The sequence below is a fragment of the Durio zibethinus genome, chromosome 6, assembly GCF_047325235.1.
Source record: "Durio zibethinus cultivar Kanyao isolate XHJ-2024 chromosome 6, ASM4732523v1, whole genome shotgun sequence".
Classification (NCBI taxonomy): Eukaryota; Viridiplantae; Streptophyta; class Magnoliopsida; order Malvales; family Malvaceae; genus Durio; species Durio zibethinus.
In genome coordinates, this window is record NC_143167.1 from 10054344 (window position 1) to 10081832 (window position 27489).

Below are 27489 nucleotides of genomic sequence, written 5' to 3' on the forward strand. Positions count from 1 at the left end.
GGTGTGCTTTGACATCCTATTAATGGTGAAGATTAGGTACATTTCAATCACAGCCATGAATCATTTGCAATTGAGGTTTGAAATGTTAGATTAGGATTATGTGCTAATGGTTTTTGTCCATTTAGTCCAATTGCAAAACCATGCTTTTATTGGTCAATAATGATAGTGGTATATAATTTGCCAACATGATTGTGTACAAAACGAGAATATATCTAGTTAAATATGGTCTTTTTAGGAAAGAGTAGTTCGAGTCAAAATATTGATGTTTTCTTAATACTTTTAATAGATGAGTTAAAAATATTATGGTCGAATGGTGTTGTGACTTATAATGCTTATAAAAAAATAAAATTTTTGTTTGAAGACAACTCTTTTATGGACAATTAATGATTTTCCTACATATAGTATATTGTTTGGATGGAGCACTCATGAAATCTTATCATGTCTTTATTGCATGTGGTAAGAAAAGTTTTTTCAATTAGCTCATAATAAGAAGCCTTGCATTTTCAATTGTCATCATCAATTTTTTCCTTTTAATCATCCTTTTAAAAAGCAAAGAGATAAGTTTCAAAAAGAGGTTAAGCATGACTCCCTTATTGTTCCATAATCAAGTAAAGAAATTTTGGCTTGATTCAATAGCTTTCTTAATATCACATTTGGTAGGAAATGTAGTGATCAGAAGTTAGTCAGTTTTGGTGAAAGTCATAATTGGGTGAAGAAAAGTATATTTTGGAAGTTGCCACATTGGCATATGATTTTATTTGGTACAATTTTGATGTGATGTATATTGAGCATAATATTTTTAACAATGTTTTTAACACAATGATAGATGTTAAGGGTAAAACTAAAGACAACGTAAAGGCTAAATTAGATTTTAAGGTGTAATGCAAGTGACAATAGTTGGAATTGATTGAAATAAGTGGGAATGTTTTCATCCTTAAAACTTCTTACACTTTAAGCAAAAAGCAAAAAAACAATTTTTGTGCATAGGTTAAACAATTAAAACTTTTTGATATTTTTGCATCTAACATAACTCGATTCATAAACATGGTTGATTGCTAGTTTTATGGTATGAAAGGTCATGATTGCCATGTTTTCATACAACGATTGCTTCCCTATTGCCTTTCGTGATTTGGTGCCTAACTCTATTTGAGATGCAATTACTAAGCTATCTCATTTTTTTAGAAATTTGTATTCAAAAGAACTACATGTAGATCATATAGAAGTGTTAGAAAAAAATTATAAAAATAATATACAAATTAAAAATGATTTTTCTACCAAGTTTATTTCATCTATGGAGCATTTGCCGATTCACTTGCCTAATTAGGTAAAATTTGGTGAACATATTCATTATCGATGGATGTATTTGTTTGAAAGCTAATATATTTTAGTTGTTAGACATTAACATTTATTAATTTAATTTTTGATCAATAATATTTATGTAATGTTATGCTAAGATGATGATTAGGTTTCTTCATCAACTCAAGAAAAAAATGCACCAATCAAGCATTTGTTGAAACATCTATATGTAAAGTATATGTTATTAAGGAGATATCCACTTCTTGCTCATTATACTTTGATTCAAATATGTCAAGAAGATTGAATCAAGTTTTACATCATGATAATGGTAGAGTCGTGAAATCTAGAAAATGTTTTTCAATTTTTACTCATCCTAGCCGAGCATTAGGTCTACAAGATAAGACTCGATAGCTATCAGTAAAAGAGTATACCAAGGCACACTTATATGTTTTATTGAAATGTGAAGAGATAAATCTTACATTGAGTATGTACTATGTTAACATGATAACTCAAGTATTTCTAGTAATATTTGATGACTTGATAAAAATAAAATTTGTGAATATAAATGATATAGAATTGGAGAAAACACATGATGTAAGATTTTCATAATGGTTAAGACAATTTCTAAGTTTAGAGCATAATAGCATATATGAATAGAAATATTACTTTCATATATTTAAATATCAATTTGAATGTTTTACAGTTGGATAGGTTAAAAAGCAAAATGGCGATATTAATCATCGTCTAGTTGAGATAGCTTAAGGCCACAGATACATGATTTGATGTTTCAAAGGTTACTTTGTGAATGGTTTTAAGTTTCATATGGTTACCTATGGCCAAAGTCAAAAAATGATGAATTATGAGGTATGTGTGAAAGGAAGTTGTTATACAAAATTATGAGTATGACTTTTATGGTATCTTGGAAGATATCATTGAGTTAGAGTATTTTGGAGCAAGGAATAAAGTTGTGCTTTTTAAATGTCATTGGTTTGATATGACGAAAGGGGTAAAGGTAGATCCCCATCATAGTCTAGTTGACATAAAAAACAATTCAATGTTTGCTAGTAATGAATCATTTATCTTAGTTTCAGAAATACATCAAGTTTCCTATACGAGTTATTCTTCTAGAAGAAACAATCGAATTTATTAGTGTGAAGTCTTCAAAACAAAGGCTAGGAGTACATATCAGGTAACTAATAATGATAGAGATGAAAAACAAATGATTGATTTAAATGAAGACATGTACTAAGAAGTTAAAGTTTCTATCCCACGTAATATTACTATCTCTAAAAAACTTGATAATCTTACAATTCTTATTGCTAGTGATTATGAAAAGATAGATTATGAACAAAAGATTCAAGCAGAAGAATAAAAAAATGATGATAATGATGATGATGATGACGATGATGATGATGATGATGATAATGTTGATGATGATGATGACAACGATGATGATGATGATGATGAAGCACATGAGTTTGCTCACTCTAGCATTGATTGATGTATTAATTATGACTTTATGGTATATATAATATTTATTCAATGTGGTCAATATATGTAACGTTAAATACATTAGTTGATTTGGCCATTTTCATTATAATGTTTTGATATACTTATTTGTTTATATTTTGCTCATTTGATCTAATATTCTAATACTAAAGTAATATTATATATGTTTTTTTCTTTTTTGCTTTTTAAATTCTTACAAAATATTTATGTTCTATATAATAGATATGATGGGACGTCGTGCAAAGGGCTTTGTTCATCAAGGTGGTTCTACAACAAGATTAATGAGAGACGATTCACGTTTCAGGTCATCAATAGCGCTGATACAACATGATCCCTAATATAAGTCTTCTTCACCATCGATGCATCATAATCCACCATATGAGTCATTTTTCACATTAATGATAGATGATCCATTGACAAAAGATGACATAAATCCATCATTCGTCAATGAAACATTACTTAGAGAAAAAGAAAGTACGACAAAAAGTTAAAGGATTAGGAGAGCAAACAAAGGATTATCGATTTCGTTAGATCTAGGCAAGTGGTTGTGAATTATTCTACTAGGAGAAAGGTATGAGATATTTTTTACAATTAATTTTCCTTATTGTTATTTGTTTTTTTAAAGAATTCATATAGTTTAAGTCATCTTACTACAAAATGGACATTAGAAGTTGTTTTGAGTAATTGACGGTTAGCTCAACAATTTTAGGAATAATTCGAGTGAATTTTACTAGTCCTTGGCCAACATAGGATAAAGTTCTTGCATCAGTGAAGTCTATAATGTTTGATAAATTTAAGGTAGAAATTGGATTTGTTTGTATATATTTTTATTTGATTTGAATAAAAAGATTAAATTCTTATCAACCACTTATTCTATTTCATTATTACTTATATTACGAAACATGTCAGTGGGCTAAGTCAGATGATGCTATAGTTCAATGGGCATGAAATAATATTTCTAAGAATTGCTTAAAAGACTTGTTGTCCAACGAGAGGGAATTGGCAATAAAAAAGCATGGAGTTGATAACATCATAGAGTGCAAAGGGATGGAACAGAGGTGGACCACAGCTTTGATTTGGGTTGTTCTCATTGAGAATATATGAAGCACTTTAAAATGGCAAAACATCTCCGATAAAGCCAAAAAAAATCATTGGACACAAAAAGAAAGAAGTATTATGAAACATGCTTACGGCTCAATTTCATTTCTTATTCATAAAAGAGAATGGTATGATGTTTTTTACATGGGTTATTATTTTCATCAAATGTCAATTTTATATAAATTGCATTATTGGATATTTTATTCAATGTATCTAAATGAATGCAGTCACTTAAGTTGTGATGAGAACCCACCTTTACAGAAGTTTTACACTCACAGTCATTAAGGAGGACGTGGTGATTTCATTGATAAGAAGTCTAAAGTTGTTAGTGTATGTGACTTTCCAATAACTTTGTGAATACTTTCAAATTGTTGTATTGCTTTATTGAAAATATGTTATATGTTTTGAGATTCAAAAACTTTGTGAAAAGGAAAAACTATTGCGTAACTTGCTTTATGATTTTAGTTGTTTATTGTGATTGTTGACAAACTATCTTTATAGTATATTGCAATAAGATCACATTTATGAAAGGTGAAAATATTCCTTATTTTGTTTTGCGATTCTGGTTGTGTATTATGATTGTTGATGAAATAGATAGTGTAGTAATTAAAAGACTAAACATTGCAAGATGAATGGTATTGAACTATATAATGTTTTGTGCTTATTAAGATGTACTGACTTTGTGAAGTTAAAAATTATTATGTATTTTGCTTTGTGATTCTGGTTGTGTCTTGTGATTGTCAATGAACTATCTTTATATTATATTGCAATTAGATCACATTTGTGAAAGGTGAAAATAGATAGTGTATATTGTGATTGTTGAACATTGTAGATGAATGGTATTGAACTATATAGTGTTTTGTACTTATTGAGATGCAATGACTTTGTGAAGGTGAAAACTATTGTGTATTTTGCTTTATTATTTTGGTTGTGTATTATGATTGTTGATGAAAAGATAATGTAGTAATTGAAAAACTAAACATTATAAGATGAATGGTATTGAACTATATAGTGTTTTGTGCTTATTGAGATGTAATTACTTTATAAAGGTAAAAATTATTGTGTATTTTGCTTTTTAATTATGGTTATGTATTGTGATTGTTGACAAAATATCTTTATAGTATATTGCAATGAGATTACATTTGTGAAAGGTGAAAATATTGCTTATTTTGCTTTGTGATTCTAATTGTGTATTATAGTTGTTGATGAAGTAGATAGTGTAGTAATTGAAAGACTAAATATTGCTAGACGAAAGGTATTGAACTATATAGTGTTTTATGCATATTGAGATACAATGACTTTATGAATATGAAAACTATTACATATTTTGCTTTGTGATTCTAGTTATGTATTATGATTATTGATGAACTATCTTTATAGTGTAGTAATTAAAAGTCTAAACATTGTAGGATGAATGGTATTGAACTATGCCTTTGGAATAATAGTTTATTTATGTTAGAATGATAATTGTTTTAAATTTTTTGTAAGAAAACTATGCTACTACATTATCTCAAAAATATGGTGAAGATTTTTTCAATCATCTAGATTTCGATCCATAAGCATAGATTGAAGCTATTGGATGGGTTAAAGCTACGCACACTCACATATATGGCTTTGGATCTACGGATAAATCTAATGACCTATTTTACTCAAGTATGTCCACTACTGCAGAGCAACGTCTCACTTTATTTATGGTCCATCATTAGTGCCTCTTTAGCCTTTGGCTTTTCAGCTTCAGATACAAGAACAGATTGATGAGTTAAAGGCCGAGTTGAGATCCGAGTAAAGGTCTTTCATGGATCAGATGATGCAGTTGATGGGGTCTAGACAATTTTTGCCAACACAATTTTTTAGACCTGACAACAACAACACCGATTTTGGATCAAGAGACGCAGTAGCACAGTGAGATCTTTTTTAGGACTTTTGTGGATGTTATAAATATTTTTATAGACGTTATGAATATTTTTTAGTATTATATTTTGTGGAAGTTAGAGATGTTAAGAATGTTATAAGGATTTGATTTATGGATTTTTTATTTTTATTAATATTAGTAGAAATAATAAGCTTTTTAAACAATTACATATGTTTTAATTTTGACTTTTAAGTTTCTAAAATAATTATAGAAGAAATTAATTAAATTATGAATGCAATTATAATTTTACCAACGGATTTTACCAATGAAATTTGGTTATTAGTGATGGAATTTTATTATTACTGATAGATTATCGATAGATTTTTTCAATAAAATTTTTATCGATGAAATTTATCAATAAAAAAATTTTTGTCGGTAAAATCTATTGATAATTATTGACGAAATTTGAATTTTATTGACGAAAAGGCATTATTGACTTGTTTTGTGGCAACAAAATTTTTCTATTAGCAATTCCTTTAGTAAAAGTTATATTTTTTATAGTGGTGAAAAGACCAACTTACCCCCAATTAGAAAGTTTTCGGTTTCTAAGCTATTTTCTTAGAAAACAATGCTCCATTCTTCATTTTCATGATTTTAAAGCACTAAAAATCATGATTTGAAAGTTTCGTAAAAATTTAACCTTGAAAATGTCAAATAACAAAATTACCTCTAAAGGGTATTTTACTAATTTCACACTTCCCAAGATACTATTAAGGTTTTTTTATGCACAAAAAATTATTAAATAATTTAAAAACATGATTTGAAAATTTTTGCTAAAACCAACTTTAGGAAGGTGAAATTACAAAAATACCCCTATGGGTATTTTTGTAATTTCACACCTTCTGAGGAACGATCAAGATTTTCAATATCTTAAAAATCATAAAACAATATTAAGTGAATATTTGAAGCTTTTCTTGAAATTTTGACCTCGAGAAGGTCAATTTATGAAAATACCCCTAAAGGTATTTTAGTAATTTCACATATTTCAAGATGTGATCAAGGTTTTTAATGCACCAAAATTATTAAAAAATATTTAATTATGATTTAAAAGTTTTCATGAAAATTCAACTCCGAGAAGGCCAGATTATGAAAATAACCCTTAAAGGGTATTTCGATAATTTACTTTTTCAAAATGCAATTAGATTTTTTAATGCTTTAAATTCATAAATTTCATTTAAGCCATATTGATTCCAATTGGTTGTGATTTTTTAAAGTTGACTTCAGTTCTATCTATTTTGACCAATTTTGATTAAGTTTGACTTTATTTAATCAGGTTTGATGAAATTTAACCTTGAAGTGTTTGAGTCAAATTGGTTCAAATTTTGATTTTAAAAACTTGTAAAAATTAAAAAAATGTTGGATGTGAACCAAGTTGGATTTTAAGAGCTTCACAATTGACTGGATTTTGTTCAGATAAAATTATATATCTACAGCTATCCCTCTTTATATATTTTTTAGAATAAAAAATAATGCAAAGACCAAAGAAATCGATTTTGTTCGAGACAAAGGGTTAAGAGGGTTTTGCTTGTGTATTATTTGTTTGTTTTTGTGTTGGAGGTTTTTGTTTTGTTTTTGTGTTGTTTTTTTGTTTTTTTTTGTTTTTTTTTAACTTCTATTAACATAGGAAAAGAACTTCTAAAAAATCTTAATGGGAAAAATGCTCCTATAAACATGGGTAGGTGACTTTGAAAAAATCTCAATTTTAAAAGTGCTTCTATAGACATTGATAAGTGACTTTAAAAATCTCAATTTGAAAAGTGTTCCTATAGACATATGCAGATGACTTTAAAAAATCTCAATTTAAAAACTACCGATATAGGTATAGGCAAGTGACTTTAAAAAATTCTCAATTTGAAAAGTGCTCCTATAGACATAGATAAATGACTTTAAAAGATTGAAAAGTGCTTCTACAGACATAGGCAAGTGACTTTAAAAGATCTCAATTTGAAAAGTGTTCCTACTGACATAGGCAAGTGACTATAGAAAATCTCAATTTGAAAAGTTCTGAAAGTCTCATCTTTGAAAAGTTGGGTTGTATCTAAGATCTTGAAAAGGATTTCTTTCTTCTTTGAAGGATTTTTTCTTTTTTTTTTTTGGTTTATTCTTTTAATTTTTTTTTAGAAGTATTCATTCTTCAAATGTATTTATTTTCTTTCAAAAATCAAATTTATTCTTCATGCAATGTATGTGATGAATACAAGAAGGACAATGCATAGAAAAATAATTTTGTTCACATTATGTGCTTGTACTTATGCAAACAAAGTTTTCATGATCATAACTATTCTTGAATTTGCAATTCTAGATAGGTCAATAGCAGTAACAGTAGAACTCATTTGATCAATGTCTTTTCTCAATCCAAACATTTCTCCTTTTTCTCCATTTATCAAATCTTTTTGCCTTGATTTCTAATGGTTGACTTGTGAAATTTTGCCAAAGGTCTCTTTTTCTTCTTTTCCTATAAGATCATCATTTATCATATTACCATTTCAACTTTTCATCATTATTCATTCATTAATAATTTTTTACTTCATATTCATTTTCCCATCACTTTCCTATCATTAGTCATCATTTTTATTTTTCACCATGGTTATCTTTTTTTATTCAATCATCCATCATTCATCCACCCTTATCCTTATTGTTTGATCTTTCAACCATTGTTCTTTCATCATTTCATTTCATTTCATTCCATTCCATTCCATTCAAATGGATGAAGAAAATATATACAAATACTTATATTCCAATTATAATAAAAAAAAAGAATTCATATTTATGAATCAAAGATTGTCCTAAACAAATGAAATAATATGCATACAAAGATGTTTACATGGAAGAAAATTTGAATATGCAAATACATGCATGCAATACATAGTAACAAAAAGAATTCATATTCAAAACTATATACAAAACTAAAAAGGCAAAGATTGCTCCCAAGCAAATGATATAATGTAGATACAAAAATGTTTAGATGGATAAAATATATATACAAGTATATAATCCATAATAACAACAAGAATTCATATTCACAACTAAAAATGCAAAGTTCTCCCAAGCCAATAAAATAATGTACATATAAAATGGATAAAAATGTACATGCAAATACATGTATGCAATACATAGTGAAATCCAAAACTACGTACAAAATTGAAAAGGCAAAGATTTTTTCAAGCCAATAAAATAATGTACATACAAAAATGTTTACATTGATAAAAATGTATATGCAAATATATGTATGCAATACATAGTAAAAAAAAATAATTCATATCCAAAACTCTGTACAAAATTGAAAAGGCAAAGATTTTTCCAAACAAATGAAATAATGTAAATACAAACATATTTATATGGATGTATGTGTATGCAAATACGTGTATGTAATGCATAGTAAGAATTCATATTCACAACTATATACAAATCATGAAAGGCAAAAATTACCCCAAATAAATGGAATAATGTGTATACAAAAAATGTTTGCATGAATGCAAATACAAGTATATGATACATAGCAGTGCCAAGAATTCATATTCACAACTATGTGCAAAATTGAAAAGGCAAAGATTTTCCATAACAAATGAAATAATTTACATACAAAGATTTTTTGCATGGATGTATATGCTAGTACAAGTATGCAATGCTTAGTGAATACAAAAATTCATATTCAAAACTATGTACAAAACTAAAAAGGGAAAAGATTCTCCCTAAGCAAATGAAATAATGTACATACATAGATATTTACATGGATAAAAATGTATATGTAAATACATGTATGCAATACATAGTAACAACAAGAATTCATATTTAAAACTATGTACAAAATTAAAACGACAAAGATTGCCCCTAAACAAATGAAATAATGTACATAAAATGATGTTTACATGGATGCATGTATGTAATGCATGGCAAAAACAAAAATTCATATTCACATCTATGTAAAAAACTAAAAAAAAAAAAAATTATTCTTTAATTTACATTAGGCTTTCACATCTTTTAATATATGTAAAAGTGAAATGGAATAATGTATGAACAAATGCATGTATGCGTGAATGCAATAAAAAGAATTTAATTATGTAAATGCATACATATACAATGAAAAAATGGGTTAGTAAAAATATATATAAGGAACAATGTTAAGGATTAGTATGTACATAATATATACAAGAAACAATATATAAATTCACAAGCAGAATAAATGTCCCATTTATGTCCTATTTAGGATTTTCTAGCAAAGGACAAAGCATGGCTCTAACTTAGATTCAGATCCTTAAGATTTATTTACATGTTGGGTTTAAAGGTTTGACAATCTAAAGGTTCTCAAATTGTTATCTACATCATCGCCCATTATAAACTAGTAAGACACCTCAATCTTTACCCACCATTATAGGCTCAAATGGAAAGGGTTTAATTTGAGCGAGAGTTTTCACTAACTCACATAGAGGTTATCACGTCACGAAAGTGTAGGTACTTACTCTCTCCTAATAAATGATAAATCCTAGGTATAGAGTTTATGCATTAATGCAAGAGTGGAGTAAGTAAAAAGACATACCAATCCAAATAATCAAATAAATTAGTATACATGAAAAATTAAAATCTACAAAATAAACAAATAAATTAGTACACACAAAAAATCATAAGCTACAAAATAAATGAATAGGTTAGTACACATGTAAAATCACAAATAATTACATAATAAAACCATTAAAGTAAGGCTTAAGATAACACACAACTAACTAAATCCCTCTAGTTCTTCTTTCTTAGTCCCTTATTCACACCACAACATCGAAGCCAAACGGATACCCACATCCATGCTTCGCCCTAGCTACCTAAAATTAATCTCAAACCTTAAAACCGAGACCCGCTCTACCAAAACACTTTTTTTATTTCCAAAAAGTTACTACCCAGAAAACAATATTAAGGCCAACCAAATCCTAAACCTAAAAATTTTCTGCCAAAAGAATGTGGTTTACTCTTGCTGTTGAATTTTTTTGTATGTGCAATTGCTTATGTTAATGCTTAATTCTAGAAATTGTTGTTGTCTTAATTACTAATGCTTTTTAGCTCTTTTTTTAAGGTAAGTGACGAATTGCTATGTTTTAGGTTTTCTTCTTGTTAAACCTAGGTGTGCTCGTGTGTTGGGTATTATAGAAACTTAGTGTTTTTAGAGTATGAAGCTGCTAGATTCAGATTTTGCTTTTAGGAATTGGGCTCAGTAATTGCTTCTTACAACTTGTTCTCCTTATTGCTTTTTCTATGAATGCTAATGAAGATTAATACTTGTTTCTAGAAATTGGCTTTGAGGCTTTCTGAAGCTTTTTTGAATGCCTTCGATCCTGATGTTGGCTATATTGCACCATTGTGCTGCACTGTATCTACTTTTGAAAATCGCTTGGTAATTTCTTGATGCTTCTTCTTACTCTGTTAAAAGCTTTAACCAAAACTACCTCTATGCTGAATGATCTTCTACTAAATTCTTCTGCTCTAGTTGTGCTTGATTCTTCTATATGGATTATGAATTCTCGTGAGGCTCCCTTATAATCACAAATTCAAATTCTTTATATAAGATCAAAAGCCCAATTATATTCAAAAAACTTTAATTGCACTAGATCTAGAAAAAATCTCTAAGATTCAATTTTATGTAATCTTCTTTTTTATCAATGAATTAATGTTCAAGAATTTCCATAGGCATTTAATCAATAAATTTTAGAATCCAAAACCGAATTTGAAAGTGAATCCAAGGTTTCCTACAATTTCCAAATCCTACATTTTCCTTTTTTTTTTCTTTTTTTTCTTTTTTGTTGATTTTTTTTTTACCAATTGACTCTTTTGACTAAAAAACAAAAATTAAACCAAAAATTAAACTAAAAAAATTAAAATACAAATAAAATTTAGGGTTTAATCTTTAGGCCTAAAATTCACTCCAATTAAGGCTCAATTACACAATCAAATCAAAATTCAAAACCCAATGAATTTTGAAAAATCCTTAAACAAAATGGGATGTTTACAATAAGTGATAATTTAGTTGTTAATTATTGATAATTTAGTAACAAATTAATGATAACCTAATAATAAATTAGTGATAATTTATTGGTAAATAAATTTCAGCTTAATCATAATTAATTGATAGTAATGAATCATAAATAACTTAGTAGTAAATCAATGATAATTTAGTAATGAATAATTAATAATTTAGTAGTTAATCATTGAAAATTTAAAAATAAATTAGTATAATTTAGTAGTAAATTATTAATAACTTAAGAGTTAATTAGTGATAACTTAATAGTAAATCATGCAGAATTTAGTATAAATCAATAATAATTTGGTATTGAATCATAGATAATTTAGTAATAAACCAATGATAATTTTGTAGTAAATAATAAAAAATTAAGTAATAAATAAATGATAACATAGTAGTAAATATATAAAAATATAATAGTAACTAATTGATAATTTAGTAGTAAATTGATAACTTAGTAGTAAATCACTAATAACATAATAGTAAATTACTAATAATTAATTGTAAATTAATGATAATTTAGTAGTAAATTAGTTAATCACTGATAACTTTTTAGTAAATCATTGATAAATTAGTAGTAAATCAGTTATAAATTTATAATAAATCATCAATAATTTAGTGATAAATCACCAATAATTTAATAAAAATCATTCATAATTTGATGACAAATCATTCATTAATTAATTGTAAATCATTAATAATTTAGTAATAATCTATTGATAGCTTAGTAGTAAACACCGATAACTTAATTATCATTTATTAATAACTTTTTTATACTTGAAGTTTTCAGGGATTAAACCCCGATTACTAGCATAAACAAAGTCAAAACTTTTATTTTGGGATTAAGATAAACCTATCATGAACCTATTCAATAAAAAATTAGTAAAAAATCTATATTTGAATAAAATAATAATATTATTATATAAAAGAAAATTATCTCATATATTATTAGTAGATTTTTTAAATTTCATATTTCATAGTTATAAATGCATAAAAACATATTAGTAAATTATTGATAAGTTAATAAAAAACAAGTGATAACTTAATAGTTATTTGTTGATAACTTAATAATAAATCAATTTCAGTTTAATAGTAATTAATTGATAAACTTAATAGTAAATCACAAATTACTTAGTAGTTAATCATTGAAAACTTAAAAGTAAATTAATATAACTTAATAATAATAAATAATTGATAACTTAATAGTTAATTAATGATAACTTAATAAGAAATCAAGAATAATTTAATATAAGTTAGTGATAATTTGGTGACGAATCATAGTTAATTTAATAATAAATTATATGATGACTATATACTAAATAATAAAAAACTTAGTAAATTAACAGTAACATAGTAGTAAATAAATAACAATATAATAGTAAATCATTGATAATTTAAATGTAAATTATTGATAACTTAGTAATAAATAAAAAATAACTTACTTACAAATAAATGAGAATTTAGTTGTAAATCAGTGATAATTTTATAGTAAATTAGTCAATTATTGATAACTTTGTAGTAAATTATCGCTAAATTAATAGTGAATTAATTATAACTTTATAATAAATCATCAGTAACTTAATAATAAATCATCAATAATTTATTAGTAAATCATTCATAACTTAATAGTAAATCATTCATAAATTAGTAGTACTTCAATGCTAATTTGGTAGTAAATTATTGATAATTTAGTAGTATATCATTGATAACGTAGTATAAATCATTGATAAAATAGTACCAAATTGATGATAACTTAATTATCAATTATTGATAAATTTTTTACACTTCAACTTGCTAGGAATTGAATTTTGGTTACTAGCAATAACGAAACTAAAAATTTCATCTTGAGAGGGTAGAAAAAATTACCATGAATCTATTCAATAAAAATTTAAGTAAAAAATTCTAAATTTGAATGAAACAATAATATTAGTATATAAAAAATTATCTTATACTAGAACTCAACTCTCGCTTTCTTGTGAGAATCCATTATTAAATTTATGATAGCTCAAATTTTATCTATAATTATCAAAAATATATTATAAGTTACCAAAATATTATTAAAGTTACATCAAGAGGTTACCAAAATTTTATCAAAAACTATAAAAATTGTATTAATGATTACTAAAATTATATCATAATTTATCAAAATAATGTCAAAGATTACCAAAATTATATCGAAGGTTACCAAAATTTTATCAAAAGTTATCAAAATTTTGAAATCAAAATTATATCAAAAGTTATCAAATTTTACTTATAATATAAAAAATACAAATTAAATTGTTTGTATATATCATTATTATTAAAAGCATATCAAAAGTTATTAAATTTTACTTATATTATACCAAAATTAAAAAATATATTATTATTATCATCATCATCATCATCATAGTATCAAAAAATTTATTTATTAAATTTTACTTATAGTATAAAAAATACAAATTAAATTGTTTGTATTTATCATTATTATCAAAGCATATCAAAAGTTATTAAATTGTACTTATATTATACCAAAATAAAAATATATATTATTATTATCATCATCATCATTATCATCATAGTATCAAAAAATTTATTTATTAAAATGAATTTTTAAATATAAGAATTACACATGCAACATGCATGTGCTTAAAACTAGTATGTATATATATATATATATATATATGAGGAATCCACTTACATTAGTGTATTTCTTATTCTTTTTTTACCAATATTAGATCAAAATAGCTAAAATAGCTAAGGTTAAAAATATTTTTTTATTCAAATTAATCATAAATTTAACTTTGATCTAATAGACAAAAAAAAAGTATAAGAGCTACACTAATATAGTTGGATCTTTACTCGTACAAATATGAATAAAAATCCATTTACACTAGTGTAACACTTATATACTTTCTTGATTCTCATATCAAAATTAAATTCATAACACTTATTATTAATCATTTTTATCCAAAAATTTATAAAATATGTAAGATTTACATTAATACAATTAAAAACCTCCATATATATATATATATATATATATATATAAAAGCTTTTTTAAGGTTAAGAGAATTCACTTAGCGGCACAGCTTACTTTGACAAATAAAGTATCATTATTCAAAAAATAAATAAATAAATGAATTCACTTTAAAGCTAGAAAACAATTTATATAAAAATAGCAGAATTTTTAAATATTCTAAATTATTTTTAGTCAAAAGAAATGTTAACCGAGTGTTTTATTCGAGGTTTAATTTTTTTCCTTTTGAAAACATTTAATTTCCGATTATATTTTAAGTTCCTTTAAAAAATTGAAACACTAGAAATTTTTTTCTTCTTAAAACAAAAACTCTAATCATAAATTTCGAAAGACCTCGTAAAACTTTCTTATCTTAAAATCAATATAGTCAAAGCTATATTAAAGTCCAAAAAATTTTAATTTTTCTCTTTACATGAATTATACTCTCACTTAAACTCAAATAATAATTTAGAAAACAAACTTTAAGCTTAATAGATACACAAATAGATTTATAGCAAGTTAATTTGATTTGAAAAATAATTTCATTGGATATATGAAATAATTATTTAATTTGATAATTCATTGGAATTAAACAGTTTAATTCCTGTGCATGTGGCACTGCTTATTCTCCACTCTTAATACCCCACTCTTCCTTTAATGAGCAGCTTCGTAGAGTCATTATCACACCATTCTTCTCACGTGTACTGTTCCTATATAAAGATAGTAAAAATAATTACTACATAGATTTTTAAAAATTTAAATTTTATTCGTAGCTTGCAAGATTTCAAATTAATTATAACTATATATTACTCAATTAAACAAAACATTACTACTATGAAACAAAATACACTTTCTAGTTTACTGTTTAATTATGTTTACACTTGAAATGATACCAAAGATATATAAATATAATAATGATAGTAATCAACAAGCTTTAAGCGGTTTTCCACAAAGACAGTCGTTGTACACAAAAGAGGATGCTTCCAGATGATCGAACGGTGCTCCTGCCGGAATGCGTCCACATAGATGGTTGTAACTCAAATCTAGGTGTCCGATGTAAGACGCCGCTGACAAACTTCTCGGTATCGGACCCGTAAACTTGTTATGCGATAAATCGATCACGGTAAAATAAGATCTCGGCCCGAATACATCCGGAATTGTTCCTTCCAACCCGTTTCGGCTCAAATTCAAGTTCCCAATAGCCGAACTCAAAACAGTCGTTGGTATCGTACCCGTTATGTTGTTGCAATCCAAATTTAATGTCGCCAGGACGGCCATTTTCCCAAGACAAGGAGGAATCGCCCCCCATATTTTGTTCATTGTGAGGTCCAAATCAGCCAGACGATAAATTCCACATATCGAGACGGGGATTGGTCCGCTTATCAGGTTCCCGCTCAACAAAGCGCGGCTCAACATCCTGAGTTCCCCGGCTTTGCTCGGGATTGGACCCCAAATTTTGTTGTTTCTCAAATCAAGATGCATCAAGTTTGATAAATTCGTCAATGAAGGGGGAATTCTCCCCGATATTTGGTTATCGGCAACATTAAAAACAGTGAGACGCTTCAACCTCCCAATATCAGCAGGAATTTCCCCCGAGATCTTGTTACCAATCAAATCAAGAATGCGAAGAAATGGCAGCCTAGTAACACATTTTGGAATCTCCCCAGTAATTCCTTTCCAATCAGCTATAATAATACTGGAAAGCCGAGTTAACTTACATATTTCGGGTGAGATAAAACCTGTCATATTACCGGTGCGGTGGGCTCGTTCCAAGAAGGGATCTTCGGACTCACCGCGGAGATTAATGTCAGCGACTCGATTTGACTCAGGGTCGCAGCTAATGCCGTACCAGTTGTGGCAACAGTCGGTGCCCGTCCATGACTTGAAGATGCCCAAGTAAGGCTCGTGGAGAGCTGCCTTGAATTCTACCAGCGCTGCCCGTTCAGACGGAGGGCAGCTATTGGCGGTGTGGATAACGGTAACTACTAATACCAAAATAATGCCGAAAACATCCTTCATTATTTCTTTCTTTGGTCTGAAACAGACGAAGTTTTTGTCTGACGGTTTTTTTTTTTTTTTAAACTACGTTGCAGAGTCAAGGGCCACTGGGCATGGTTTCACTTTGTTTATTTATAAGCGGGAAGTGTGGATCTTATGTGACGACTTTGCCCCTAACGTCCATTGTGTCAGTTTATGGTGCTTTCTTAGAAGGTTCGATGTAGTTTTGCCACGTCAAATTTTGACTTGTGATTGTCTAATTTGAGTGTTTTTTTTTCTTTTTCAAGTTTAATCATGGATGTGATAGAATATATATTGAATTGTGATATACATGGAATTATTATAATACTTTTTAGATTAATTTATAAAATTACAATATATTTTTATTTAGACGTATTAGAAATTAAAATTTGATAATTCCAATAAACAGTTAAACCATTTATTAATAAATCATACTATTATAAACATAAAATATTAAGTATCATATATTAAAAAAGTATTGTTTATTATTAAATAATAAAATAATTTGACAATTTTAAATAGGACACAATAATAAATAAATAATTAAAATAAAAATTATGTAATTTAAAAATTTTAATAAAAATTGTATATAAATTTAATAAAAATAAAAATTCCTTGAAAAAAATTAATTTATTTCTTGCGTTAAATTCTTCTTGTGTTTCAGAGTACTTTGGAAAACAAAGCAAAATTAGTTTGTCCGAAACCAAAATTAATGTGTTCTACGCAATCGAACTTAAAAACATGTGGAAAAAGTGGAGGATAAGGGATTAGAAGGGAAAGATGAGCCTAATAATTGAGGATGAAACAGCTCATCAACACGGGGAATGAAGGGACAAGCCTTGGGTTAGGAAATTGGAGTAGAGGGACTGAATTTTCAAGAGTCTGAACAGTAAAGATGATGGCCGAGCAACGTGGCTTCTTCAGATCCATGATTAATATCATACCAAACGAATTATTATGCTGGGGTACTTCCATAAATACACCTTTTCAAAGTCGGACTATATGCTCAGATTCGGGTCTATTCAAGTTTTTAAAAATTTTAAATAAAAATTTTAAATTTATTAAATAAATTTATCATAATTTTTAAATTAATTAAAATTTTAAATCGAATCTTAAATAAAAAATAAAAAATTAAAATTGATTTGATCATATTAAAATATATATAATTAAAATACTATAATTATATTTGTATATATTTTATTTTATTATTTTATTTATAAAATTTTAATTTTTTTATTTAAATTAAATTTAATGAGTGATTTTTAAATTTATTTTTTAATTTAAATTAAATTTTAAAAAATTTAAAATCTTAAAACATCGAAACTAATCGAATTTATATAAATATATAAATTATTAATATCAAATATGATTTTAACTTAAATTTTACTCAATTCAATCCAAATCCAATTTAATTTAACCTATAAACACCTTCACCCATAGCACAAAAAAGGTATGCTATTTAGTTAAAAAAAAACAACTCCTAAGTCGTTTTTGCCAATTCAAATTTCTCAATATTTTTGAATAAAATATCATTTAAGTTGATGATTTTTGGATTTGGTAATCGGATGTTATGCTAAAGGTTAATTGATTAGTAATTTGAAGGATGAGTGATCTGTAATAAAAGCAACGAACAAGAGGACGTAGGAGTTGAGATTTTGATCGTACGATGTTCAAATCATTAAAGTTTAGCACAATAAAAAAAAAAAAAGTAAGAAAACAAACATAAGTGTGAAGAGTTCATAATGAAATATCTGTCTCTATCTTATATTTTATAATAAATTAATATTAATGTAATCAATTGATTTATTTAATATTAATTAAATTTTAAATCAATTGAGGTGATCATTAATTTAATGGTCAATGAGTATTAATTTAACAATCAAGATTTTGATCCGACGGTCGAAATATAATAATTTCCAAAAAATAATGAGATAAAATTAGTTTCCTAAATCCATGTTCTTTGTTAGGAAATTGAAGATGGAAAATTGAAATTAGGTAACTGCACCAATTTACAAAATATGTTCGAATTAATTAAACATGATATGATATGATTATGAAGCTGCAAATTTGTGGGGCCAGGGTCATTACCAAATCTGTTTATAGTAATGTACTGAGGACGTTTATTATCATCGGGACCATGAATGTTTGATGAATTTAGGCTACAGAAACAGTTTTGGAAATGTTGATTGCTACCCATTTTCATGAATAATTTAGAGAAGTGATTGAGCCGCATGGTGGCTAAGATAGGACCATCTAACTATCGAGTAAACGTCAATGTCTTAATGGATTGCCGCACAAGGACCTGAATCTCTGTCTGCTTCACAGGAATCACGGGTTCGGTCCTTTCGGGAACTAGTCTATTTATTTATTTAATGCTATTGACGAAGACTTGATAGTAAATTAGAGTCTCGTTCCACTGATCTGGACCGTTCACCATTCAATCATCCCACTGCAAAGAGGGGGAAAAAAAAAAAAAGACCGTAAGGCGTTGATATCATTGAAGAAGATGAAGTGAAGACAAGCCATGATCTATTCATGTTACGTGGATGTCAAGCAGTAATTGTGTAGATTTCAATGTCCCTAAAAGCATATCTTGAAGAAAGTAATGAGATTTGATGGGACATATGGCCTATAATTTTGAAGAGTTTACCTTCCGCTTCCGTTAGTTAAAGTACGCATCTTTTTTTTTTTTTTCTTTCGCTTTTGAGATCGAATGCCACACTGGTTTTGATCTTTGTAAGGTTCCTATGTTTATTACCAAAAATAAAGTTCTAATGTCGGTCTAATTAAGTTTGGCTTTGAAGTTCATAGCTTTTCAAAATTTGAACTTTTATATAAGAATTTATTCAATAAAATTTTTTAAAACATATAGTTGAAAATCATTTTATTTTAATTTGAACATTATTTTAAAATAATTTTTAAATATTAAAATAAAAAATTGCATATCTCAAAGAGTCAAAATTAGACCATAATACAAAGATAATAACAAATACTTATTTAAAAAATGTGTTTAAAATAAATTGTAATCACTAATATCTCTCCTAATATTATTTTTCTTATTTTGTCTACACTACATATATAAATAAGGTTTTTATATGTACTTATTTATTAGTTACTACTATTGGAAAGAACTGACTTTTTAAAATTTTCTTTCAAGATAATTATGAGATTATTTTAGTAATTAGAGAGCAATCAATTATTAATTTAAAAATATGCCTAGAATCAAATTAGTTGTAATTTTTAATATCTCTCTTATTATTATTTTTATATATTATTTATATCACTTATATAAATTATATACTCTTTCATGTAAGCAAAAATATTAACAATATAGCCCTTTGGGTCTTTTTCCCGTGGATATAAGTCACCATGGTTGATCCACATATTTCTTTGTGTCCTTTATCTTATTGCCTTTTCACTTACTTATTTTCATTCACATAATCATTCTTATTTAAAACTTAACATGGTATTAAAGTCATAACAAGCTCTTGTTGGGAATATTGACTCAAATCCCATAAGAGATTTGTTTGAGATTTGTTTGAAATTTGTTAGATATTGCTTGATGGACAATAAGACTTACAAAAAAAAAATTCTAAAAGAAAGAGGATTCTTAATAAGTAAGTTTGACTTGCAAGAGAAAAATTTTAAGGGGAAAGAGATTCTTAATAGGCAAGTTTGACTTACAAAAGAAGAATTCTAAGAGGAAATGGATTCTTAATGGGTAAATTTATATGGTTATAAATAAGTGAAGTCTCTATAGGGTTAGGTATGAGAAAAAAATGTAAAAAAGTTATAGGGTTTTGTGAGATAGACACCCCATAGGAGTATTGAAGCTCTACGCCTTATGGGTGTGTATATTTATTTGTGAGCGGACTAAAAGAGACTAAGAGGGTTCACATAGGTATGATGTATGGGAGCATATGGGTATGTGTTTGGTTATGTTGAAAGGATGCACAAGGATTTGGGTTTATTTGGATTGAGAATACTTCATAGGACTGGAGGAGATTGAGAGTATCTTATGAGTATTGATTGTTGAGTGAGGTTGATGATTTGATGTAAGTTTGTAATTCTTTATAACTAGTGGATCTTGTTTCTCATCCGTAGATGTAGGTCAGTTAGACCGAACCACGTTAAATTGTTGTCTCTTGTGTGTTTGATTTATTGTTTGATTTCGCTTTCACTTGTGTGATTGGATTGAAGGCTTTTAGCCCAATAAATGGTATCAGAGCTGTGGTGATCCTCAACAAGTGATATCAAAGCTAAATGTTCGAAACATAGGAAGAGTCAAATGTTCGAGATGTGGGAAGAGTCGATGGTTCGAGATATGGAAAGAGTTGATAGTTCGAGATATAGAAAGAGCTTGGTTTAAGACATGATAAAAAGTAAGTTTAGAGGAGCTCGATTCAAGATAAGAGTTCGAGTTTAAGTTTTGAAGATTAAATATCAGTTTGTATGAAGCGTGAAGACACACAAGAAAAGATGATTGTGAGACTTTCATTGCAGGTGAAGTCAAGCATGTCTAGTATGAAGACAAATGATTGATGGAATTTGAGTCAAGATGGAGATTGTTGAAAATATTGACTCAAATCTCATAAGAGATTTGTTTGAGATTTGTTTAAAATTTGTTAGATATTGCTTGATGGATAAGAAGACTTGCAAAAGAAGAATTCTAAAAGAAAGAGGATTTTTAGTATGTAAATTTGACTTGCAAGAGAAGAATTCTAAGGGGAAAGAGATTCTTAATAGGCAAGTTTGACTTACAGGAGAAGAATTCTAAAAGGAAAGGGATTCTTAATGGGCAAGTTTATATGGTTATAAATAGGTGAAGTCTCTACAGGGTTAGGTATGAGAAAAAGATGTAAGAGAGTTGTAAGATTTTGTGAGATAGACACCCCATAGAGTATTGGGGCTTTACGTCTTATGGGTGTGTATATTTGTTTGTGAGTGGACTAGAAGAGACTAAGAGGATCCACTTAGGTATGATGTATGAGAGCATATGGGTATGTGTTTGGTTATGTTGAAAGGATACACAAGGGTTTGGGTTTGTTTGGGTTGAGAATACTTCATAGGACTAGAGGAAATTGAGAGTGTCTTATGAGTATTGATTGTTGAGTGAGGTTGATGATTTGATGTAAGTTTGTAATTCTTTACAACTAGTAGATCTTGTTTCTCATCCGTGGATGTAGGTCAGTTGGAGTGAACCACGTTAAATTATTGTCTCTTGTGTGTTTGATTTATTATTTGATTTCGCTTCCACTGGTGTGATTAGATTGGAAGCTTTTAACCCAATAGCTCCAACCCACATAGTCATCATTTTTTTAAAAAATTTTTTTCCTATGATTCTTCATTCTTCCTAGCCAACAAGCATAGTCTTCATCTTTTCCTCTCTTCTTTTTATAATCTCTTATTCTTCCTTTTCTTCTACCTTTCTTTTAATAGTTAATGCAGCATCTGTTGGTAGTTTAGAATGTGGTATATCACACATTGAGTAAAAAGATCATTTAAATATGGTTTAAAAGGGATTACTTATGTTAATTAAGTAATTAAGTTAAGTTTTGGAGTGGACCAAGTCATTTGGGCTTGCTAGGAGTTTTTTTAATTGGTCAGACAATTTTAAAAGTTAAAAGATAGGCACTTGGGACACTTGAACTTGTTTGACAAATAGATTTAATTTTTAAATCTTTTAATTTTTTTGTTTATTTATTTATTTCTGAATATTACTATTTTTGAATAAATATATTTTAAATAGAAGAACATGACTATTTAAATAAAGTTATTTAAACAAGAAAACATGACCATATAGAATGTCATGACTTTTTGAATTGAATTGATTGGTAACTGTTTATTTGTTACAAATAGATCTTTTTGCTTGACCAATTTCACTACTTTTGATTTAGAGAGTTTTTAAGGCTTTGTTGTATCTTATAGGTATAATTGCCTTTAAGATAGTGTTTTTCATGCCTCAAAGCCATATATTTTTTTTCATATTATTTTTATTTTTCCTAAATTTTTTAATAATTTAAAGGTAATTATGGATACTATATTTACTGTTGTCCTTACTGCTGCTATGGATTTGGAATTAAGCATGAAGGTTTATTTTCAAAATCAAGATGTAATCAGAATTGATCATTTTAATAAATCAAACTACACTAGGTGGAAAGACAAAATGATTTTTCTGTTGACTGCATTGAAGATGTTTTATGTACTTGATCCAAATTTGAAACCAATTCCAAAACCAACTCCTGAAGATTCTAATGTTGTTAAGGTAATAAGAAGCAAACGTGAAGAAGATGAACTAGTCATCGAGGTTATATTTTGAATTCATTATCTGATCATCTATATGACCTATACAGAAATATGAAAACACTACAAGAGATATGTACTGCTTTTGAACACAAATACATGAATGAAAAGAAAGGTACTGATAAGTTTTTGGCTTTGAAATACTTTGAATTTTCAATAACTGATGACAAACCAATCATGGACCAAGTACACGAGTTGTAAATTCTAATTTCTAAATTAAGTGAGTTGGAAATTAAAGTTTTTGATTCACTTCAAGCTGGAGCTATTTTGTCAAAACTTTCTCTTTATTGTTATGGATATAGGAAGAAAATTTTGCATTCAATAGATATTTTCACTATTGAAGAATTTCAAACTCACATACAGATTGAAACAAAAAATCATGCAAGAGATGCACTCTTTCTTGGAAGTTTCAATATGAACCATATGAGTGGATGAAATTCTAGAAAAACTCACAAGTCTTCTGGTAAATTTTAAAATAATTTTAGAGTTAAGAAGAATAGATTTAAGAAATCCAAATTTAACAAGAATAAAATATGTTTCCATTCTGGAAAGAAAGGATATTTGATTAAATATTACAGATTTAAAAATGCTAAAATTAATATTTGTTCTAGTTCTAAACACAAGGTAAATCTAGTTGCATAAGAATTAATGAACTTGTTGCAATGGTGACTAACATGCAAATTGGAATGATCATCGAAGTTCATATAGCTACCGTAAATAAGTCATCTGATTGGTGGCTAGATTCTGGTGCAACAATTTATTTTTGCAACAACAAAGAGCAATTCAAGACTTATGAAGAATGCAAGAGACCTGAAAACATCCTTATGAGAAATCATGTTTTTGCCAAAGTGATTGGGAAAGGAACATTTGAATTGAAATTCATCTGAAGACAAAAACTAACTTTACTTAATGTTTTTCATGTTCATAATATTATAAAGAACCTTGCATTTGCAAATCTATTATGTAAGAAAGGCTTTAAGATTGTACTAGAGTTTGATAAAGTTATAATGTCCAAAAAAAGTGTATTCATTGGAAAAGGATATTCCACTGATGGTATGGTTAAACTAAGTATTGATAAAATAAATAATTTTTATGCTTATATTGTTAAGCATTCTTCTTCTTTATGGCATGCTAGATTAGGACATTTAAATTATCAATATATGAATCATATGACTAAGCATGGTTATATAACATACCATAAAAATGATGGCATTAAATGTGAAATCTATGTCAAAGCAAAAATGACTAAGAAACTAAAAGAAATACAAAATTGTTAGAACTCATACATTCTGATATTTGTGAGTTACATGGTTTATTAACAAATGGAGGAAAAAAGTATTTTATAACATTTATAGATGATAGTTCTCATTATACTTTTGTGCATCTAATGAGAACAAAAGATAAAGCTTTTGATAAATTCAAAGAATATAAATCAGTTGTTGAAAATTAAAAGAAGAAGAAAATCAAAATTCTTCGAACTGATAGGGGTGGTGAATATTTTACAGATTCATTTTTTCTTCTTTGTGAAGATAATGGAATTATTTATCAAAAGATAACCCCTTATGCACCTTAACAAAATGGTTTAACTGAAAGAAAAAATAGAACTTTAGTTGATATGGTAAATAGTATATTGTTAAATGCTAAATTACTTCTAAATCTTTGGGGATAAGCACTTTTAACAACATGCCATATACATAATAGAATTCTTTCAATGAAATTCTCAAAGACACTATATAAAACTTTGGAATCATGGTAGAAAATCAAATTTAGATTATTTTAAAGTGTGGGGGTGCATTGCCTTTTATAAAATACCTAATCCTCATAAATCAAAATTAAGACCTATAGGTATTAAAAGTATTTTTGTTGGTTATGCACAGAATTTAAAAGCATATAGACTTCTTGATTTAAATACTAATCTTATTGTCGAATCTATTCATGTAGAATTTTTTAAAAATAAGTTTATATGTAATACTGAAATAGAGAAACAAATTGAAATGACTCATATGACTAAAAAAAAAAATAATGATGATGTTAAACTTAGAAAGAGCAAAAGAACTAGAAAAGAGAATCTTTTACCTTCTGATTTGTTTCTCTAGATTTTATAGTATTCTTAGTAAAAGGAAATAGAACCAAAGTGTTTAATAAAACACCAATTCTACTAAATGTAGATGAAGACCCTAAAACATTTAATGAAACTATGACTTCAAGAGATGTTGCTTTTTGGAAAGAGGCTATTAATGATGAAATGGACTCAATTATGTCTAATAATACATGAGTCTTGGTAGATTTACCTCTAGGTTCTAAACTTATAGGATGTAAATAGGTGTTTAGAAAAAAATATAATACAGATGGTTTTGTACAAACTTTTAAAACAAGATTAGTTGCAAAAGGTTTTAAACAAAAAAAAATAGATTATTTTGATACATATGCTCTAGTAGCTAGAATAACATCCATTAGAGTTCTTATAGCTTTGGCTACCATTTATAAATTACATGTGCATCAAATGGATGTTAAGATAGCCTTTTTAAACGGTGACTTAAAGGTAAAAGTATACATGAAACAACCAGAAGGTTTTATTCTTCTAAGTAATGAGAATAAAATTTATAAATTAATTAAGTCACTTTATGGGCTAAAGCAAGCTCCTAAACAGTGGCATGAAAAGCTTGATTCAACCATAGTAACTAATGGTTTTAAACATAATGGAGTAAATAAGTGCATTTACTCAAAATTTACTAAAGAATATGGAGTTATAATATGTCTTTATGTGATGATATGCTAATCTTTAGTACTAATATGATTGGCATAAATGAAACCAAAAGCTATCTGATTTTTAATTTCAAAATGAAAGATTTGAATGAAGTTGATACCATTTTAGGAATTGAAATTAAGAGATATAACAAGGGTTTCATACTTAATCAAAGTCATTATATTGAGAAACTACTTAATAAGTTTAAGTATCTTAATATAAAAGTAGCCAATACTCCATATGATACACATATAGAACTAACAGAAAATCAAGGTTATGCAATTGCATAACTTGAATATGCTAGTGCTATTGGAAGTGTTATGTATGCTATGCATTGTACTAGGCTAGATATAGCTTTTGTTGTTTGCAAGTTATCAAGATATACAAGTAAGCCTAGTATAAGTCATTGGAAAGCCATAAGAAGAGTTCTAGGTTATATTGAAAAAACTCAAGATTTTGGCTTATTTTATTCTGAATATCCAGCTATTTTGAAAGGATATTCATATGCAAGTTGGATCACTAGTATAAGTGACAATAAATCCACTTCAATATAGATGTTTACCCTTGGAGATGGTGCAATTAGTTAGGCATCCAAGAAACAAACTTGCATTTTACATTCAACTATGAAATTTGAATTTATAGCTTTAGCTGCAGTAGGCAAGGAAGCTAAATGGTTAAAAAATTTATTAATGGATATAGAGTTGTGGCTATACCCAATGACAACCATTTCCTTGTACTGTGATAGTAAAGCTACTATGTCTAAAGCTTACAGTGAAATTTATAATGAAAAATCTAAATATATTAGTCTAAAGCATGATTATATTAGAGAATTGATAAAAAAAATGGGGTGATTAGCAGATTTTCTTACAAAGGCGCTACTTAAAAATTTGGTAAGAAGCACCACAAGTGAAATGGGTTTAAAATTCCTTTAAGACACCAATAATGGGAACCTAACTTTGAATTAGTAACATCTAATTGCAAAGTTTAATAGGTAACAACAAGTTATTGTTATGTGTCTGTAAATACTAGTCAACCCATTCTAAATATTTGAAATACTAGTGTAAGCCATTGCGTAAATGAAGGATGAGATTGAACTCTTAATGGAGTTTATAATTTAATGTCTATAGCAATGAAGACATAAATAAGAAACTCCACCTATATAAATATAGAAGTGGTGCCACTTCAACAAGAAAATTAGAAACTTTCTTGTAAATGTTTATGAATAAGGATAAGCATATGGTCATAATAGTGCTAAAACAGTTATAAACCTCTGACAGAATATTAAATAAGTATTATGTATGTTATATCTTCAATTTTAATATTAGGAGTTGAGGTTTAATCTACGGACATTATCAACTTTGTTAGAATTCTAAGTTATATACGCTAATTGGAGGTTTAAATTGAAAGATATCTTCTTATATTCATAATATTTATTTGTGTGAAGGTTAAATATTAAGCACCAACATTCCAAACTAGTGAGGGATTGTTGGTAGTTTAAAATGTGGTGTATCCCATATTGAGTAAAAAGATCATTTATATGTAGTTTAAAAGAGATTACTTATGTTAATTAAGTAATTAAACTAAGTGTTGAAGTGAGCCAAGTCATT

General features: G+C 27.4%; 1 protein-coding gene across 1 annotated transcript; it reads right to left on the reverse strand.

Moving 5' to 3' along the window:
• Positions 1–15529: 15529 nt before the first annotated feature.
• Positions 15530–16925, reverse strand: LOC111285733 (uncharacterized). Its single transcript, XM_022875318.2, has one exon. The coding sequence runs from the start codon at positions 16831–16833 to the stop codon at positions 15739–15741; it is 1095 nt and encodes a 364-aa protein (XP_022731053.2). The 5' UTR covers positions 16834–16925; the 3' UTR covers positions 15530–15738.
• Between the last annotated feature and the right edge of the window lie 10564 nt (positions 16926–27489).

Excerpts from the sequence above, each read along its gene's own strand:
- LOC111285733 (XM_022875318.2), bottom strand. The coding sequence starts at position 16,833 with ATGAAGGATGTTTTCGGCATTATTTTGGTATTAGTAGTTACCGTTATC.